We start from the raw sequence: 20035 nt of genomic DNA, 5'->3' as shown, positions 1-20035 counted from the left end.
GAAGGACCTCCTAGGTTGCAAGGTTGGAGTTTATTTCTGGACTCCATTTGCATCTCTTTGTAAAGCAATTTCTAGCCTAAGGGTTGCGTGTCCTCCAGGATTAATGAGAACTGTGTGTTTGGGGGATGGGTAGATAGGGGTGGTATTTATTTGCAGCAGAGTTAGGGGCTCCTGTCTTTGAGCACACACTTCACATTAACGTCAGTGGGATTTAGCCAGGCCCACTCAGAGAGAAATTGAAACGGGAACATTTGAAAAAACAAACAACAACAAAAACCCAGGTTCTGGCATAGAACAACAAACAGACCAGCAGCATTTGCCTCTGCAAATCAGGTCTGTGTGCCTCCAGAACAGGGTTTTCTCCTGCCTCCTACGTGGTCTAGTCATGCGTTTATTCTGAAATTTACCAGTTTTCCCTTGGCTGCAATGTGTACTTTATGTCTGATTGGAAACAGGAGGAATCCTTTGATTAGAGAGATGCATGGGTCTTCGGAGGAGGTTCACAAAACAGCACATCTCTGGCTAGATTTACATAAGAGATTTAAAGTCCTTTGAATTGAAGTTAATATATTTCATGGGGTAAACAGTATGAAAATGAAATCCTCAAAGAATCACTACTTCTGAACTCCGGGGTAGTAATGTTATATGTATGTTAAAAAATACATGTGTTCTGGCAAGCTTTAAAAGGAGAGAGAAGGAAGACAAGGGGATTTGGTAAGGAAAATTAATATTTCTGTCTTTATTGACATAAGAGGAAAACTCTAGGTGGAAATAGATTCTTCCTCTGGGTGACTCTTCCCCCAGATTTTATGAGTTGGGGTACCTGACTCAGAGGAAGGTAGGAACAGTTTGTTTTATTTTCTTTTTAGTAATTGGTACTTATGCAAGTAATATATTAATTTTTTTTTTTTAATCTCAGAACTTTACAGATGAGGCTGAAGTCCCCTTAAGTCCCTCTCACCCTGATCCCAGGCCTTTTCCTTATAGAGGAATCTGACCATCAGCTAAGGCTTTGGTGTGCCTCTTCCCAGTTTTCTATACGTTTCCACATGTCTGTGTCCTGGATACCCATAGGAAATTAGAAAATTTCTAGCAGTGTATGGAATCTTTGTTGTTGTTTCTCTGAATGGTGTTATATTTGTTCTGAAAGGTTGACTTCCCACTCAGCCCTATCAATGCAACAAATCTTTTTTGTCATTTTTTTTTTAATTTTTATTTTGAAATAACTTCAAACTTACAGGACAGTTGTAAAAATAATACAAACCCTATACAGAGAACTCCAACCTATCCCCACTCTCAGATGCTCAGATCCATCAGTTTTAACATTAGCCACCTCTGCTATTTTTTTTCCTCCTTCCCTCCCTCCCTCCTATCTGTCCATCTCTTACCTTTCCTTCCCATCTGCCTTCTGTCTGTCTGTCTGTCTATTATCTAATCTTCTGATCATTTAAGAGCAGGTTGCATATATCATACTCTTTGAACAAATAATTCTTCCATGTACATTCTCTACAAACAAGGATTTTCACCTTAAGTACAGTAATCAAGCTCAAGAAATTTAATGTTGATATAAAGCTTATATTCTATATTCCCATTTTTTATGTTCCAATAATGTCCTTTTGAGTCTTTTCTCCTACATTCTTAGCTCCCACCCAGTACCATGTATGGCATTTACTTGTCATTATCTCATTAGTTTCTCTTTCTTTTTTTTTTTTAATTGTTGAAATTAATAACATTTATGATATTGCAGAATTTTAACCTTAACCACTAGAGCTTTCCCTTTACCCCAAACAGAAACTCTGTGTTTGGGTAACTGACCAGCCCTGGTAACCTGTCCTCTACTTTCTGTTTCTCTAAATTTGCATATTCTCTGATATTTTCTTTGTGGTTACCATGCAACTTAAATTTAACATCCTAAGTCTATAACAATCTTGTTGGCTTTGATACTAACTTAACTTCAATAGCAGAGGTAAGCTATGTTCCTATACCCGTCCACCTCCCTACCTTTATGTAGTTCTTATCACAAATTATGTTTTTTTACATTATGAGTCCCAAACCACTGATTTATCATTACATTTTGTGCATTTGCCTTTTTGATCCTGTAGGAAGTAAAAAGTGGAGTTACAAACCAAAAATACAATAGTACTGATACTTACATTTTCCCATGTCATTGTCTTTGCTGGAGGTCTTGATTTCTTCATGTGACTTCAGTCAGCTTTCTAGTGTCCTATCCTTTAACCTGCAGATCTCCTTTCAGCATGTCTTGTAGGGCTGCTTTGTGGTGACATAGTCCCTCAGGTTGGGTTTATCTGGAAATGTAATGTCTTCATCCCTCCCTCATTATCGAAAGACAATTTTGCTGGATATAGAATTCTAGGTTGGCCATTTTTTTGCTTTCAGCACTTTAAATATGTCTTCCCCTGCCCTCTTGCCTCCATGGTTTCTGATGAGAAATTGGCACCTAATCTTATTGAGGCTCCTTCGTATGTGCCACATTGTTTCTTTCACGAGGCTTTCAGAATTCTCTCTCTATCTTTGGCATTTGACAGTTTGATTATAACATGGCATGGTGTGCGTCTATTTGTGTTTGCCTTCTTTGAAGTTCATTGAGCATCTTGGGTATATATTCATGTCTACATTAAATTTGGGATGGTTTCAGCCATTATTTCTTTGAATATTTTCTCTGTGCCTTTCTAACTCTTCTCCTTCTGAGAGTCCCACGATGTGTAAGTTGGTATGCCTGATGATGTCCCACAGGTTTCTCAGTTCTGTTCTCTTTTCTTTGTTATTTCTTCCTTTTGCTCCTCAGACTGGATGATTCCAGTTGTCTTATCTTCAAGTTCACTGATTCTTTCTTCTGCCAGCTCAGATCTTCTGTTGAACCCCTCTGGGAAGGTTTTAATTTCTGTTACTCTGGTCTTCGGCTCTGTTTGGTGAATTTTCATAATTTCCATTTCTCAACTGGTATTCGGTTTGTGTTCCTCTGTTGTTTTCTTGATTCTCTTTAGGAAATGATGCCAATGTTTTCCATTAACTCTTTAGGACCATTTTAAAAATCTTTGGAATATCCCAGGTGTGGTCCTCCTCATTGATAGTTTCTAATGCTTTAGTCTTCTCCTTTTGCTGGGCCATCACCTCCTGTTTCTTGGTGTGTCTTGTAACCTTTTGTTGAAACCTGGACATTTTAATACTTTAATGTGTCATAGCTGGATATACTCCAAAGTGTCTGTTCCTTAAAATTGTATCCAGCTGGTGTTATGATAGAGCTTTCCTTGAATGCCAGGAGCTAACAACAACAGCAACAACAAAAAAAAAAAGGGTGGGGGGAGAAAATACCTTTCCCAGTCTTGCAGATTGGCCTACGCCATTGCTCTCCTTCAGAGCTTATCCATGCAATGACTTTAGAGAATAGCTCCAGGACAAAGCATGGGGTCCTCCCTCATCCTCTCTGCACTTGTGCCTTGTCTGGGGCAATGCACGAGTGGTGCTAGTAATTCCCATTTATGCAGATATAAATGTCCCAGCCCCTCTTCCTTAGGAAAGTTTCCTCACAGTCCCGGGCACTGCACTGTATGTCTTACAGCCAGTGATTCCTTGCCCCAGGCAGCCACGTGACTGCCTTCCCACGGCATTCTGTAGGAGAGCTTGGTGAGCCGCCTTCTACACTCAGGGCAAGTTCTAGGACAGTGGGTCCCTCAGGCCACCACCAGACAGATTGGGCCCAACATACATGCTCCCAGTATGTGCAGGAGGGTTATTCTCCTTCTGGAACTGGGCCTGGGGACCTGCACTGGGCGTGTGGGCCGGCTCCATGCCAAGCTGGTGAGAGATGGAGGAGGGGCCAGCCAGGGCACCCAGAGATCCTACCCTTTCTAAGTAGTGTTTTCCTTGATTTGGTGCTTGCCCTTCAACTGTTTTCTGGAGCTTTTAGAAAGATGTTTCTGCCCGCTCTCGCTAGTTGTTCAGGGCTCGGAGGACAGAGCCCTGAATTGTCTCACTCTGCCTTCTTGATTGGGGCCCTTTGTCATTCTTTTTAACAATTGTCTGGTTGCCCATCCTGCCGGCTCTGTCCAGGTTTTTCTAGGTGTAGAATAATGTGGCAGTTAAGAGCAAAGACTCTGGAACCAGATTTCCTGGGTTCAAATTCCTGCTTTTCACTTACTGGCCTTATGTCTTGGGCAAGATTACATAACCTCTCTGCACGTCAAGTTTGCCATCTGCAACCTGAGGATCCCAGTAACCATAACAAATCTCCTAGGGCTGCTGGGGGGATCCAGTGAGCTAATAGATGCAAAGGGTTTAGTGCTGGGCACTTGGTAAGTGAGATACAAATGTTAGTGGCCACCATCAGGCAGCCATTCCCCTGTCGGTGGAAGGTCTGTCGTTTCTGCATTTTTCACTCTTGAAACCCTGGGGGGATGAGTATGGGTGTCATTGTATATGTGTGTCAGGGAGAGTTTTTCTAGGGTACGTGTGTGAGAGCGTATTGTCTAGGATGGGTTCGCAGAAGTGTGTTTGCTGGGGCATGTGCGCCTCCCGTCGTTTGTGGGTCACGTCCTGCTGTCCTCCAGAGGGACCGCACCCCTTTTCCATCCCCAGCCCCGGAGGCCTCGGCCCGTTGGTTTCTGCTGGGCTCACGCCTCATGCCTCTCGCCTCTCTCTGCAGGGCTTCGTGCTGGCCGTCACTGTCATCCGCGAGGCGGTAGAGGAGACCCGGTGCTACGTGAGGGACAAGGAAGTCAACTCCCAGGTCTACAGCCGGCTCACAGCAAGAGGTCAGCCTCCCGGCTCCTCAAGGGCCACCACCCACCGCCCAGGGCCAGGGCCATGGGGTTGCATCTCCATCAAGGGCCGCTGACAGTCAGGGCAGCAGAGTTCAAGGCCTGGGGCTGGCTGGTGTGTGGGCGCCGCGTGGCAGGGCAGGCACTCCGCTGCACTGGCTCCCGGGGGGCCTCCAGCTGCCCGGGCCTGCGGTTCTCAGGCTGCATCCCCGCCTCCCCTGTCCTCCTAGGGTTGTCCGGGCAGCCAGCCACATGGCATCGACCTGGACTTACTTTCTGGGCATTTGGCAGCTACCCAGAATGGCTGCGGAAGGAAGGAGGGCACTCCTGTTTATCTGCAAGGGTGCAAGCCTTGTCAAACACACACAGACGTGTTTTGAGGGGAGGGAGGATAATTTTAAAGGCTACTCTTTCAACAGTGATTACTTAAAATCAAATAGTTGTAACTATTTTTTTAAAGGCAACAGATTTACATAAAAACTATACCTGTGAAGATTTGTTTAAAGGCCTCTTATACATCCTAGAAATTGAAAAGCAGAGAGGGTGTAGTCTCTGCATACACATTTTAGAACCAGGAGAAGTGACCAGCTAATCATTTAACTCCTTGCAGGACATGTATGTGTTAAATGGTGGAACTTAAAAACCCACCCAAGTACACCACTAGAGAACCAGCAAAGCAGCCAGTGAGTGTCGATTTCTGTTTTCAACTACAAATTCTACAATAGATTCACCTTTAAGGTTGCAGTCAGAAACGAGAAAATGTTACCTAAAGGTTGCTAGTCTGGCTGGAGGAAAATATAAAAAGAATGCCCCATAAATTTACTAACCCCATTCAGGCTTTATTCCATAAATGCTTTAGTGTAGGGGCTGAGGGGGCATGAAAACTGTGCTCTGCCTTCAGGAAATTTGAGGATTCTGAGATAGCATAGATGCCTAAGTGATTTGGTATCTGAGCCCAGGTATGAAATGCTTTGTGCTCAGTGCCTTAGCTTTCAAGTACACAGACTGGCCATGGTTTTGGAGTTTTTAATAGGTTTTTCTTTCTAGAAAAGATGTTTGTTGGAGCGATATGTTTTTGGCTCCCTAAAACATTGAAATTTTAAAAAAATTCCACAAGGGCATGAAAGCATTTTGCTTTCATGCATCCTGAGTCGATTTTCATAGTTGATGGTCTTAAAAGTGTTCCGGTCTCTGGGAGAAAGGGGGATTTAGAGTTGATACAGAAATGCCTTATTATTGCTAAACTACTGTATTTAGGACATTTTGCTTTCTAAAGAAAAAAGTCAGCATGCTCTTTGCAAAGGCAGGTGGCTTGGGCTTTCCATGTGGGTAATCAGAAGACCTCTCTGGAGGGTGTTTTTTTGTGGTTTGTGTATATTAAATCCTCCCTTAATAACATATTCTTACTATAACATTTAAAATGCTTGGCAACCAACAAAAGCCCCATTGGAGAGAGTGCGGTGGATCTATTTAGAGCTGAAGAGGAGGGGCCTTCGGCTTCTATTCATCCATCATCCAGGCTCGGACCCTTCTTTGGTTCTTTTCATATTGCGATTGCTTTTCCCATGAATGATTTTTCTGCCCTCCCTTGCGGATCCCCTTCCCAGCTCCTGCTTTAACTTCACTCTGTTCTTGAAAAGGTACTAAGGAGAATTGGCAGATGGCTCTAGCATTAAAAACTTGTCCCCCTTTGTGGGGCTTCTTTTGTGTCCCGTGGCCTCCCCATTGTCATGACAATGCGACAGTAGAGGCAAATAGAGCAGAATTCTGAATATTAACCCAGGCTCTAACCCTGCAATTTGTTTAGAAAGTCCAACAAAGCACCGAAGAAACTGTCAGCCTGGAAAGTGATGAGGGTGAGTTTAGTCATTTGATACACTTTGAGAGGGGGAGGGCCAGAGTAACAAGTCCAGACTGGAAGATTTCAGAGAGCAGAAGAAAAAGAAACCTTTAAAGGCCCTGCTATTTAATTGCTTAATAATATTTCTTTGGGTGAAGCTTTCCACCAAGATCTTCATTTTAGTAAGTTCAGAAGCAAAATGAAACAAATTTGTATATATATGGATGTGTATACACACTCCCACACACAGATGTATGCAGAACTGCCTTCCTTTTTATCACATGAATTCTTAACGTGCTTTTCGACTCTAGTTTTGGAATTCAAAAATATTTAGAAGCAAGAATATCAAGTCCTCGATCATTAGTTTATGTGCCATGATATTACTTACCTGCTACACATTTCCTGGTAAATAATAGCAGTACTAGCACTAATATAGTGTAACATTTTTTTTTTATTTTGAAATAGTTGCTGATCAGCCAAAATGTTGCAAAAGTCATGTAGAGAACTCCTGTATACCCTTCACCCATATTTACCAGTTATTAACTTTGTAGCATGTCCCACCATTTGTGTTCTTCTGATGCTTCCTCAAGGTTAGAACCACACATGCATTTTTAGCAGGATTTGGTGTAATTTAAGGATGCCAGTGGCATGGGTTCTTGTTGGGACATGGGCAGAGTTTTAGAGGTTTTTAATTAATCAAATTGAAACATTTCAGATTTTACTTTGAGAAAAAAGGATTTTATTTTAAAGAGCTGATCTAAAAGTCCTGATAATAAAGAACATACCATTGGGAGAAAATCTGAGAATTTTTGCACTTTTTAAAAAAATAGCCGCTTCCAACATTTTAGATCATCTTACTTCGTTCATCTAACACACTAGTTGGATTAATTGTTAATGCAGTCATCATGGCTTAATACAAAGTATTTGGAGCATTTTAATAATAACATTAGCTGCCTGCATGGAAATGACCATTTATTTATTCATTCTTCTAAGAAATATTTGCAAATCCGTTGCATGCTAAGTCTGTGATAGATTCCTTGATTACAGAGATAAACATGAGCGGTGGGGGCTAGAGGGAATTCATAGTCCAGTGAGTATCCAGACCCATAAACAGACAATTAAATAGACTTAAATATAGTTGTACTTTAGTGACATGTGTGGTGGGCCTCAGAGGGATGTCCCTTTTCTTGTGTACTGTGTCCTTGGTTCCTGGCAGTGGTGAGTCGTGGTTCTGAGCTTGTACTCTGCCTGCCTTCTGGACAGCTTCTACCTCCTCCCTGCTGGAGAGCAGATAACGTACCCTCTCAGTAAAGGGGGAAGTTGTAGCACATATTACCACCCTAGAGGGCGGTTAAAAGATACCTCGTGCATGGGAAGAACCTAGCAGAGCCATTAGTGTTGGTGAGGAAATAAATGGAGCCACGAGCCAGGGGTTAGGGCAGCCCACCGGAGAGAAGCTGGGGTGTCTTCCCAGAAGAGGGGACCTTTGCTCTGAGTTGTGTAGGATACAAGGCAGCAGGACCAGCTACGTGAAACGTGGGGCCCAGTGCAAACTAGACATGTGGAGCCTTTGTTCAGAAATTATTAAGAATTTCTCGATGCGGACAGCAGAGCGTTAAACCCAGGGTGGGCTCTACTGAACATGGGGGCACGGGTGGCTCCACAGGTTGCACACCCATGGGGCTGGCCGTGGAAAACGGGTCTTCCGGAGCGTATTGCTGAGCCCAGGGTCACAGGTGTTATGCTGGAAGTGTGGGTACAGAGCCCCAGGTTTTGGCTCCATCTTGTTCTTCCTGTTAGGCCATGCTTCCAGAGTCTCTCCCTCCTGGGAGAGCAGGAGAAAAGGCGGCGAAGGCCCCTGAGAACCTGAGGCTCTGGGAAGGTGAATTCTGTGATCCAAGAATTCATACGCAGGGTGTGTTACTGGAAGAGAGTAGCATTGGAGCTGTTTGAAAAAAAATGCTGCCCAAATGGTAAAGCAGGGAGGAAATGAAGACTGTTAATAATTTACTTAACACCTGCCATAAACCAGCCAGATATTGAACAAAGTCTGGTCTGTAGGTTTTAAGCAGCCCTGTGGGGATAGCTTGTACAGACAGGGAAACTGAGGCTCAGACAGGGGACGCATCGTGTCTGAAATGATGTAGTGAGTTACAAGTGGAGCTGGGATTCAAGCCCCAGGTATTGTGAAGGTGAGAGCTTTAACCTTTAGGTCAAGACACCTACTACGTTCCAGGAGCCGAGATCCGCACTTTCGTGTGTAATTTCTCAGCCTTAAAACACATGCTATGTAAGGGCTTTAAGATTCAAGTCATTTTAACACACATTTCTGAAATTGAAGAAACTTCCCAATCCTGTCTCCTCTCTCTAAGGGCTCTCAAAGCACATAGGGACACTGCTTTCACATCAGTTGGCACCCCTTAGCCTTCCTATTTGAATTCCATATTTAAACATGATCAGAAACTTAAGAGAGGTTCTTGGGCCTTAACTGGTTTTTATGGTTTTAATTGCAGACTGTCTTCTCAAATTAATAGCCTTCAGTAGCACTGGAAATGCCAAAGCCAAAAAAAAGAGAACGTCTCAAGGTAGTAGTAGACCCAGAAAAATTTAATTTTGTTACCCGGAAGTTTCGGGCTGGGTCAGGAAGGAATAATTAGTGAATGAATTATTTCTCTTTATTATACTTCTCTCCCCCAAACTAAAACTTTTAATTCTGGAGGATTTGCCTCGATTGTCACAGGTGATGTGGGAAATTGGATTTGCATTTTCACAAGATGAATTCCATGAATCCTCATACCAGGAATGCTTTCTTGGACTAACTTCAGATCAAGGGCTAAATGAAGCAAGGGGATAATTAGCCTTGAAAGAAAGGGCAAACAGAAGCATAATTAACACAATTGCTGATGAGTCTTTCCTGCTGGGGACAGCTGGGCAGAGGGTTAACCTTAAGCCATAAGTTAAATGAACATGTGAAATTGAGAGACTCCCTCTTGTCTTTGGTTTTTTAGTCCTGGGTACATGTGTGGTGTTAAAAACCAAACTTTTACTCATCTTTTATTTCTCCCCGAGTGCCAGGACATGTCTTTCCCCCTTTCCATTTCATTCCAGGTAAGGTTTAGTTCACAGTTATGGAATTGCTTATAATCTCAACAATCGCACCCATATTCAAAAGTGATATCTGTTTTTCAATTTAATTCAAAATCCTCTTTGGACCATTATTTAGGATTGCAATTAATGTAATTAAATTTTGAGATCCAAGGATAAACATGTTTTCCTTTTTGGAAGTTGTATTTCATTGGAATTAATCAGGAGAAGGTAGAATAGTGTAGGAAAATGTGTTTGATAATGGGAAGCTGTTGTTAACTAAACTGAAACTATTCATAAACACAAACACCATTTATGTTTTCTAAGTATAAACTCTGTTCAGACATGGAGGAACACTAAGATATGCTTCATGATTTTTTAAAAATACTTTTATTAAGGTATAATTTGCATATCATACAATTCACCTATTTAAAGTGTACAATTCACTGACTTTTAGTATATTCACAGATATATGCAACCCTCACCACACAGTCAGTTTTAGAACATTCTCATCACCTCAAAAGGAATCCCGAACCCTTTAGCTATTCCCTCCTTATCCCCCCATCTCCCAAAACCCAGCCCTAGGCAACCACCAATCTTTCCATCTCTGTAGATTTCCCTGTCTGGACATTTCATATGACTAGGATCATATAATTTGGGATCTTTTGCAACTGGCTTCTCTCCCTTGGCATAATGTTTTCAAGATTCATCGATATTGTAGCACATGTCAGTAGTTTATTCCTTTTTATGAACTATGATTTTTTTTAAAGAAGAGAATTAAAGTGATAGACTTTTTGATGTTACTGCAGTAAAGCAGTAACGACCTTAAATACAATTCAGTGAACAAAGAGTTCTCCTTCCCAACTTCACTCCTTCAGATTTGGGGCGTCAACATTTACAAGTCTTATTGAAAACAGGTTTTGCCAAATTCTCGTACATTCTCTGACAGATACAAAGTTATTTCAGATCCACAAGTTTGGTCTTTTCTTTTAAAGGGCTCAATTTCATTTTATCACGGATCATTGGTGAACTGATCTATTGTTTAATTAAGAAACAAACACCTGAAAAATCTCACATGCAAATTGCATTATTATCTTCTTTACCCTCCTCCCCTGCCCAATGTTGGGCATTGTAAACAGGGAAGACCATTTATATACTTTGAAAGTCTCTGTGGGATGTAAACACGTTACATTTAAACCTAGGCTTTAAAGAAAATTTTTTCCCCTATGTAAACAAAAGCCTCCTGAGATGATGTGATATTTATAATAATACTTTTCAACCGTTTGCTGGTTTTCAAATAACAGACTTTTCTTAGGCTTTGGGGAATGAAGACAAGTCTATTTGAATATGAAAATTTCAACTTTAAACCTCTGAACTCCGCTGGGTCTGCAGAGGCATTTTAATGTCAACCCCAGGAAATGTACACATGCCACAGAATTTACAACTCAGCACTGTCACCATCAGATTAGAGCAGGAGTTAAAGAGTAGTACATTAACCAGGGTTAGTGCATGGAGATTGTTGTTGGAGATCTACAGAAGCAAACACTGTCCTACTTGCACAATGAAACACACAAATGTAGCTGGAGATGTTCAGGTCAAAAAATAGGCCCACACATACTAGTGCCCCAGAATTTATTTAAAAAAAAATTTTTTTTTCAGGCTGTTCTGCAGTTTGACTGAATTGTCATTTACTTGTTTCAACTCAAGGGAAACATCTGGTCTCTCCCTGCAATGTAGACAGACTGCTCTTATTCTGAAGCTGTGATCCATGCAAAGGCATGGTTTGGGCTCAATAGGTTTGCTTGTGAGAGGCTTGGGGTCCATCTCTACAGAAATAAACAGCCCTAGTAATTGGAAGTTTGTTCCCTGTCATAAACTCAGACTCAGTGGTGATTTCAGTGAAGTGGTGAAAGGGATAAATTTATTTTATAGAAGTCATTTAATGATTTAGGATGTGGCCGGCAGAGGATTTTCCACTTAACCTTTGCAAAAATCTCTTACTATAGAGTCTGCAAATGCATTTAAAAATCCAAGAGTCTTAAAAAAAAAAAACAAAAGAAAAAAATCCCAGAGTCTAGAGTTTAGAGATCGATGCTACATGACTCAAAAGAGAAGAGAGGTCTTGGGGAGAAAAAGTTAAGAATTTCGTGACCAATTCTTAGGGCAGGGCCAGGTGTTCCCATGTAGTTTATAAAGGAGATGGGACTGGGTGTATATGCTTCCACCCAAGACCAGCTACATAATTTGCAGGGCCCAGTGCAAAATGAAAATGTGGGACTCGTTGCTTAAAAATTAATTTCAAGATGGCAACAAGAGAGCATTAAACAAAGAGCAGACCCCTGCATGAATGTGTGTCACATGCCCCTGGGGCTGGTCCTCCTTCCATGTTAATTAGGAGTCTCTGGAGGAGAGGAGAGAAAAAATTACAACTGGAGCATGCCTTCTAAATTCTCAGTGGAACTTTGTGAGAGTCTATTTTCTTTCTAGTCTGATGGACCAAAGGGCAAGATCTTGCTCTTTTTTCAAGTAGACATAGTCATAAATGTTGTGCATTTTCCCCTTTTTTGTTTTCTTTGTTAGGAAGAAAGGGAACTCTGCCTGCATTTGCTCCCCCCCCCCCCCCCCCCCCCCCCCCCCCAAGAACAGTTAAGAGAAGGCCCAGATCAGAATTTAAAGTAAGGTTAGAAGTTGGGGCCCTTTCCTCAATTGTTAAGAGGTTTTCTGTTCCGTGAGTTAATCCCTGCTGTTGCTCCACTGCTCAGCTGTTCTTCAGTTCTAGTTTAGGTCCCTGATTTCTCTCCCTTCCCTTCCTCGCTCCCTTGTAGTGCATTTTCTGTGAAACTGTGAGCTATTAGGTAGGGGCATTTTATTCGTATGTCTACAGCTAATCATAGTGTCTGGCTGGTAGCAAATTCCCAGTAAATGTTGGCGTATAAATATGACTCTGTTTTCCCTTTTCTTTTTCTTCCTGCTGCTTTTTCTCCTTTTCATTCTTCCAGGTTTTATTTGCCTTTCCTCTTCTCATCCAGAACACACACATGCATATTTAGAAACCTGTAGGACCAGTCTGCATATTTTTTATCATCAAAAATTGCAACATGGGCTGGGAAGTCGAAATTTATAATTGGCACAGGGCGTCTGTTCAGTAGAGTGGGAAATTCGGGTGTTTCTTTTTGTTCAAGCTGCAAAGCTGGGGCACATCCCGAAAAAATGCCAATGAACGAGCTATGGCTAAGAAACACGGGTGGCCTCAAGACGGTGGCGGCCAGCCCCCTCCTGGGATGGCAGCCACGGGCACAGGCCGACAGATCATCCCGTCCACGCCAAACACAGTGGAGTCAAGGGGTTTTTGTGGAGGTGGAGCAGAAGGACAGAGAGAGGCAGAGTTCAAATTAACTGACAATAAATCAGGACAGTTGTGGAAGGGAGAAATCTGGACCTGGCCGATTAAGTATTTGAGCTAATTTAAGTACATTTAATTTACTTATTTTCTTATTAGAAAAGCACTTCATGCTTATTGTAAGAAAATTAATGTGAGGAGGTTAGAAAGTAAATATGTCAGAGAAAGGACCAAATCCCCTACTTCCCCAGGCAGAATCCCCACTAATCTTTTTATTATAATCCTCCTGGCTCTGTCTTCAGTCCTGATAATGCACACCTATATACATATGCAATTGTTATTTAATCAGAATTAAAACATAATGTATATTCCTCCTTGAGTTAAATTTTAAGAGAAAACTTATAACTAGGTCTTGAAAATCTGGACACAGGTGTGACAGTTTGGGTCAGGCCACCATCATAAATTTTAGTAATAAAACCAAAGACAATGTGTAAATTTATGTTTGAGAAAGTTGGGGCAAGCTCAGGTGAAGGAAAAGTTCACTGGCGCCGAGGGCCCTGTTGGATTTACGATCTCCCTTCTCGCTCCCGGACGTCTTGAGCCGCCCAGCAGAGGAACAGCCACCTGTGCAGAATTGGCTCTGTTGCCCCCTAGTGGAGCGAGAGGAATTTTCAGGCAGGAAGAGTTCACGTTGGACCCTCTCTCTACCCATTTCTAATTATCTTACTCTTTGGATTAATGTATGTCCTCCATTCCTTCTGTAAATATGTTTGCTGGTGCCCAAGACATAGTGAATGCAGAGGCTAGCAGGTCTCTCTCCAGTATGTCAGGGTTCAGACTTTTGGATTGAATTTAGCACTACACTTTATGAAAACAGTGCACATTGGAATGCTAGCTGCTCACATAGCCAGGTGAGGGTTGCATTAGGAGAGACTAGAAGCCCTAAAATGAACTCAGGTTTGGTTTGGCTTATCACCATTTGTTTTTTTGTGTTCTAGAAGTCGATATAGTATTGTGCTTAGATCTTTTAATGCCAGTTCTACTTCTTATCATAAAGACTGAATAATAATTAAATAGGAGGATTAGTTAAAATTAAACTCTTTTGAGCCTAGTAAAGAGCATTGTTTCAATACAAATAATTTGAATGCATTGAAAAATCTCGTGATGGTGAGTTACTAAAATATACACGGCGTTAAATTATGTTAAAAGTGTAAAATATTGTGAAAATTGTAAATGTCTAGATTTGACACTCATATTTTGTAAGTGTCTTTAAATTCTTAAAGCTAAGGAAACTAAAGCTAGAAATAGTAGACAGTGAATGCTGGGTGTGTGTTGAATGAACACACTGAGGGTTAGCAGATTGATGATTCCCGTTTCACCCTCCCTGTGGGGCATATACTTATGGAGGGGAATTGCGGGTCGTGATTGTTATTTCTTTTTTCTCTCTTGACTAAACTTTCATAAGTTAAATGGGTCTATTTCAAGATACCTATAACCTTGAGGAAGGCTTTACATGGTACTTGATCCGTCTCCAGAATAAAGGCTGCATGCCTCTCTATGGCTTGCTCAGGGCGCTGGACTATCTGGCCCCAACCAGTTCTTGGTCCTTCATCTCTTGCCCTGCCCTGCCTTCCGCATGATGCTCCAGGAGCCTGCAGAAGCAGTTCCTGCCCGTGGTCAAGCATGCAGTGTACCAACACGTGCCCCCATTTCCCCTCATTTCATGCCTTCTTTCCTTCTGCTGCTTGTAACCACAGTGTCTTTCATCTGGCTAATTCTGTCCTCAGCTCCCCTGCAAAGTGTTTCTGACTGCCTCCTTTCCCCCGCCATTCGTTCATTACCTGTTTATCACCCCCAGTAGAATGGGAGTTCTGTGTATCCCCAGCACTTACAACACCTGGCATACAGCAGGCAGTCAGTAAATGTTGTTAGTCCAATGACTGAATCAAGTGCCTTCCTTATGCTGGGCACTGCTCTAGGTACTTCTCCAGGGAGATATTTCTCTCATTTCTGCTGCCTTGGTACATTGGGCTCCCCTCCATCGTTTCACAAGCCGTTTTGCACTGGTGGCATCTCTGGCTGTCTTTCTCTCTAGTTTGGGGTTGTTGGGCACACTATGGCCCACAGGCCAAATCTGGTTTTACCTGTTTTTGTGTGGCCCGGGAGCTAAGGATGATTTTTACATTTTGAAATGTAAAATATAAATGCCATGAAGACGGTTGTTAGCCTTTGGGGGAGAAAAGTTGCTGAAAGAGTTGAAGACGTAGCTCTTGGCCCTCAAAGCCTAAACTTTCTATTATCTTTACCTTTACAGAAAAAGTTTGTTGATTCCTGCACTAGATTGTAGCTTTTTGAGGATATGGGGACTGAATTTAATCTTTGAATTCCCAGGACAGAGCACTCAGTAAATGTTTTGTGAGTTGCACTGAACTCACTGTTTTTTGTTCTTCACTTCGGAGGCAGATAGATGTGGTGTGGATTCTGGCACATTAAAGCAGGTGCTTTAATGGTGAGGGTCTCTGAGCCTACTTTCCCATCTTAAAACTGAGATAGTAACATCTGTTCCAACAGCTGTTGTCAGGATTAAATGAAGCCATCAATATCTATATAGAGTTAACACAGAATTAGTGTTCAGTGTTAGCTGATATTGTTTATCCAGATAAACAGAATTAGTGTTCAGTGTTAGCTGATATTGTTTATCCAGATAAACAGTTACAGAGTGCTCAGAACCATATAAACTGAACTATCAGCAATTGTAAATTTAAAAAATTTAGTCATTTTGAGTTAGTCTCTTTTCAGTGATATTGAAAATGAAGAGCTGGCTTTCTGTCCAGGAATCTGACTCTTAATTTTCTTCCCTGTTTCTATACATGCGTACATATGTATTTTTTGAGACTGAACATAATCCCTTATGGTATCAATTTAGAGAAGCTGCTAAGGCACTATTAGGTGATCTTATTTGAGGACCGGTGTCTGAGAGTGTCCTGAATTATTCCTGTGCCTTACAAGAGGAACTACTAATGTAATTTCTGAAGCAGTCCGGGCTGCAGCAGGTGAAACTCTTAGAAGGAGTTAGGGATTGAGGATGCTGTCATCATCACATACTTCGGGGTGTGTTGTACTGACTCTGCCCGCTAGCAGATACCTGGTAAGGACATGCCGAGTTGAAACGAGTGCTGTATCTTGGACCTGTTTCTTTGCAGGGACAGTGAAGGTGAAGAGTTCCAGCATCCAAGTTGGAGATCTTATCATCGTTGAAAAGGTGAGTGGAGTCTTGTGGATTGTAACAGGCTGCCATCTGACAGTGTGTAAATGGGAAGTCTTTGCCACCACTTCAGTGACTCCTAACACAATTTGTGTAGTTGGTAGTTGTGTGCAAGAGCTTTGCCTAGGGAGAAATCTCTCTTTCCCATGAGACATAGAAAAAAATATTTTTTTTCAAGGTTTAAGTGTGCTGGTTGGCCAGAAATCCTGTTGCAAACACAAGTAGAAATTTTTATTTTCTTCTGTTTGTATGTTTATTGTTTTGGGGTTTTTTTTTTTTTTTTAATTTGTAAATCCTTCCCTTGACGTCTACTTGCTACATATGCACTTAAAAATATTTATGCAATTTACTTTTTGAGCAATTTTAGCTTGCATTTATTAATGTAAACTTTGTGACTTTCTACCATTTTATGGGAAGGGGGAGTGTAATATGAGAACAATAGAAAGGCACAAAATGCATTTTTGAAATAGCAGTGTTAGTATGTTCATTGCTTCAGCACTCATCTCTATTTATTACTGTATGTATTTGGAAGTTACTGGATCTTGGTGGTGGCCCTGGAGTCTTGGAATAATATTTGATTAGAAAAGGATTGTGTCTTAACTTGTTTCTTTAGGAAGTGAACTATGCTCTTTTAAAAGGATTAAATCCAAGAATTCAAAGTTGATTTGCGGTAAACTGAAACTGTTTTGGGTGGCAGCTCAGAAGGACCACACAAACCCCTTTATGTTATATACTTTTCTGTTTGTAATTAAATGGGGCTGCTCTCGGCTTCCCTCTTTTTTTTTTTTTTTTTTGCAAATGGCTTTTGTTACTCCTTACTACTTCATTTCCTTGTTAAAATCCTGCTATGAGCCAAACATCAGGTAGGAAAATTGATAGAAGCAGCAAGTGTGAGCATAGAGTGAGTATCAGCAGACAACCTGGATGAAAGCCAGCTGGAGTAGCAGGTTTTCAGCCCCATGTCTTCTGGAAGGAATTTCAAGGAGGTAATGGTTGGATTCGACAGAAAACTAGGAGCTCTTTTTTCGAGATAAGATTCCAATTGGGATTAGTGAAGTAGTAGCAGTAATAAGTAGTAAATCTTGCAGTGTGCATGATTTTTCAGATTCAAAACAAAATAAATCCCCAAATCTGTCTGGGACAAAGGCAGAAACTTAAAAGGGGCCAAGGGTTTTGGCAGCCCCCTCCCTGTTGAGGGCGAGTGGGGGTGGGGGCAGTCACAGTAACAGTCTTTCTTTTCATAACACAGAACCAGCGGGTCCCTGCTGACATGATCTTCCTGAGGACATCAGAAAAAAATGGTAAACATCTGGGATCAATTTTGAAAATAACCATTAACCTTTCAGTGGTAATTTGGCAAAATAATCATTTGAAAACGTAACAGAAGTAGATATAATTTTGGAGCCAGGGAGGCGAATCAAAAACATCTTTTTTAATAGAGTGGTCTTTAAAAAAATATTTTTGGTGAGAGCAGGTCAATGGACCATGATAATTAAAAGAGTTAGGTGTACCTGCGTTGAGTCGCAGCTGCTAACGGCACACGCGGCCCACATTTTTGCTCCCTTGGCTGAGCTGAGCTCCACTGCAGGTCTGGGATGGGATGAGGAAGTGAGTCCAAGAAACAGATGCAAGCAAAATCCTCTGTCTTCTGAGGGAGCCCTGAGAGATCCCGTGTGATGAGATTGGGCAGTCGAGAATCTGGGGAAGGAGGTAGCTTTTTTTCTGCCTTTTGCTGGTGAGCGAGTGGTGGGGCCACCCATCAGTTTGTTTATCGTTAGAGCCCCATTATCTGGAGTGACCTCTCAAGCCAGATCCTTATCTCCCTGCTGCCACTGTCGCCTGCCCACCCTGCCATTTGACTGAAAATCTTTTTTTTTTTTTGTTATTTAAGCTGTGCTGAGGAAATAAGGCTGTTTTTTCTTGCCTGTCAGGCACAATTAGAGATCACTGAATCTCTGAAAAACTTGTATTTATATTCCTTTGAAGTCGCTATGACCTATTTTATTATGACCCAAATAAAAGTATGAATGAAAATTTCTGTTAATAATATATTAGATACTCAGGAGAGGGAGGAGAGGTGCTAGATTAAAACTAGATTCAAAAACTGCAGCTTTGACCTCAGATGGGTAATGTTCTCCTCAGTGAGTGAGGAGCTTCCTGTTTCAGGGCCCCTGGAGCACGCTCCCTTTCTTCACAACAGCAGCAGCAACTAGAAGTGTCCTTCCTCAGTAATTCTTCTCCGAAGTCTTAACTGCAATTCCGTGCATTTGGTTTGATCTTCGAGCTGGTGAAATACATAGCTGACTGATTGCACGGGCTCTGTGTCAGGCGAAATGTCTCTGAGCTGTGAGCAGATCGTGCCAGCAGATGCTCACGGGGTGCTTGCCGTGGGTCGGACTGTGCTGAGCAGTGTGCAGAGACCAGCCCCATGACCATCCTCCTTTTTCACAGATAAGGAAATGGAGGAGCTGCCTAAGGGCTACCTAAGAAGTACAAGAGCCGGGGCTTGGACCCAGATGGTCCAGTTCCTGGGAAGGTGCCCATAATCCCTACCAGGCAGCTCGGTCATAGATCTCCTTCATGGCCCCTCACCCTGGGCCAGCCTCCGTATTGGGTGCCCATTCTGTCACCCCACTGTAGCAGGCTCAAGAGGTCTGCATTTCTCCTTATTTTACAGACAGAGACACACTGAGGCTTAGTGAGGTCAAGGAACCAGCCCAGGCTTCCAAGGAGAGTGATTGGTGGAGCTAAGATTCGAACCCAGGTCTTCCTGAGCTTATGAGCGTATGGGGGAAGTGGGGAATGTGGTATTTATATTTCCTTCTGTTTTATAAGGACCAGAGCAGGAGTTACCCAGAGCTGCCGATAGCATGTTTGTTGCCAAGAGAGGGGTTCTTAAATTACAGGCAAATAGACGTGCCCCCCTTCCTTCCACAGGATCTTGCTTCCTGCGGACAGATCAGCTGGATGGGGAGACAGACTGGAAGCTGCGGCTCCCTGTGGCCTGCACGCAGCGGCTCCCCACTGCAGCCGTGAGTAGCTTCCCCTGCAGAGGCACAGGCTGGCAATGGAGTCATCATAGGGTCTCAAACTCACATACCTCTGGGGGCCAGACGGGCTGCAAACATGGGGTCCCGGAGAGCGTTGAGCACTTGTTGGCTCCAGCTGATTGTGGCCATGCTAGACGTGGGCCCGGCATGCCAGGGACCCAGCTTGTTTGAGGAAAGCTCAAAATCTTAATGAACATTGGCAAGTTAGCTAGCAAAAAGAAATTACAGGGTGAGCCAGGGCATGTCATTCCCCAGCTCAAAGCCCCCAAAGGCTTGTCTTACTCAGAATCAACTCCTCAGTCCTGCTGCCATCTTCAAATCCCATGTGACCGGTCCCTCTGCAAACTCTTGGACCTCAGCTTCTTCCTCTCCCTTCTGCCCACCACAGAGGCCTCTTGGCCAAATAGCTTCTGCCCTGGGTATTCACCCTGCTGTTTCCTCCACTTGGAACCCTCTTCCCCCAGATGGGGGCTCAGGCATCTCCATTGCTTCCCTCAGGCTTTGTGCATGAGTCATCTTCTCAGAGAGGCTTTTTCTGAGCACCCTCTCCTTGCATTTCCACTCCACTCCCTCCAAGATCAGATCCTGGAGAACAGGCTCTGTCTGTTGTGTTCATGCTTCATGGCCAGTGCTTCCAGCTGTGCATACAGCAGTCACTGTCCTGCCTAGGGGCCACTG

General features: G+C 42.6%; 1 protein-coding gene across 2 annotated transcripts in view; it reads left to right on the top strand.

Annotated features, from left to right (window-relative positions):
• Positions 1-20035, top strand: part of ATP9A (ATPase phospholipid transporting 9A (putative)) — a 137125-nt gene that overhangs the window by 40096 nt on the left and 76994 nt on the right. For both annotated transcript variants that reach the window (XM_037812484.1, XM_037812485.1), the window contains exons 4-7: positions 4664-4772; positions 16246-16304; positions 17557-17608; positions 19245-19339. In XM_037812484.1, the coding sequence (XP_037668412.1) occupies positions 4664-4772; positions 16246-16304; positions 17557-17608; positions 19245-19339 (315 nt within the window). The remainder of the gene's footprint in view (positions 1-4663; positions 4773-16245; positions 16305-17556; positions 17609-19244; positions 19340-20035) is intronic.

This window comes from Choloepus didactylus, chromosome 19, assembly GCF_015220235.1.
Source record: "Choloepus didactylus isolate mChoDid1 chromosome 19, mChoDid1.pri, whole genome shotgun sequence".
NCBI lineage: Eukaryota > Metazoa > Chordata > Mammalia > Pilosa > Megalonychidae > Choloepus > Choloepus didactylus.
The sequence above is the reverse complement of the archived record's forward strand: the minus strand, read 5'-3'. Positions and strand labels throughout refer to the sequence as shown.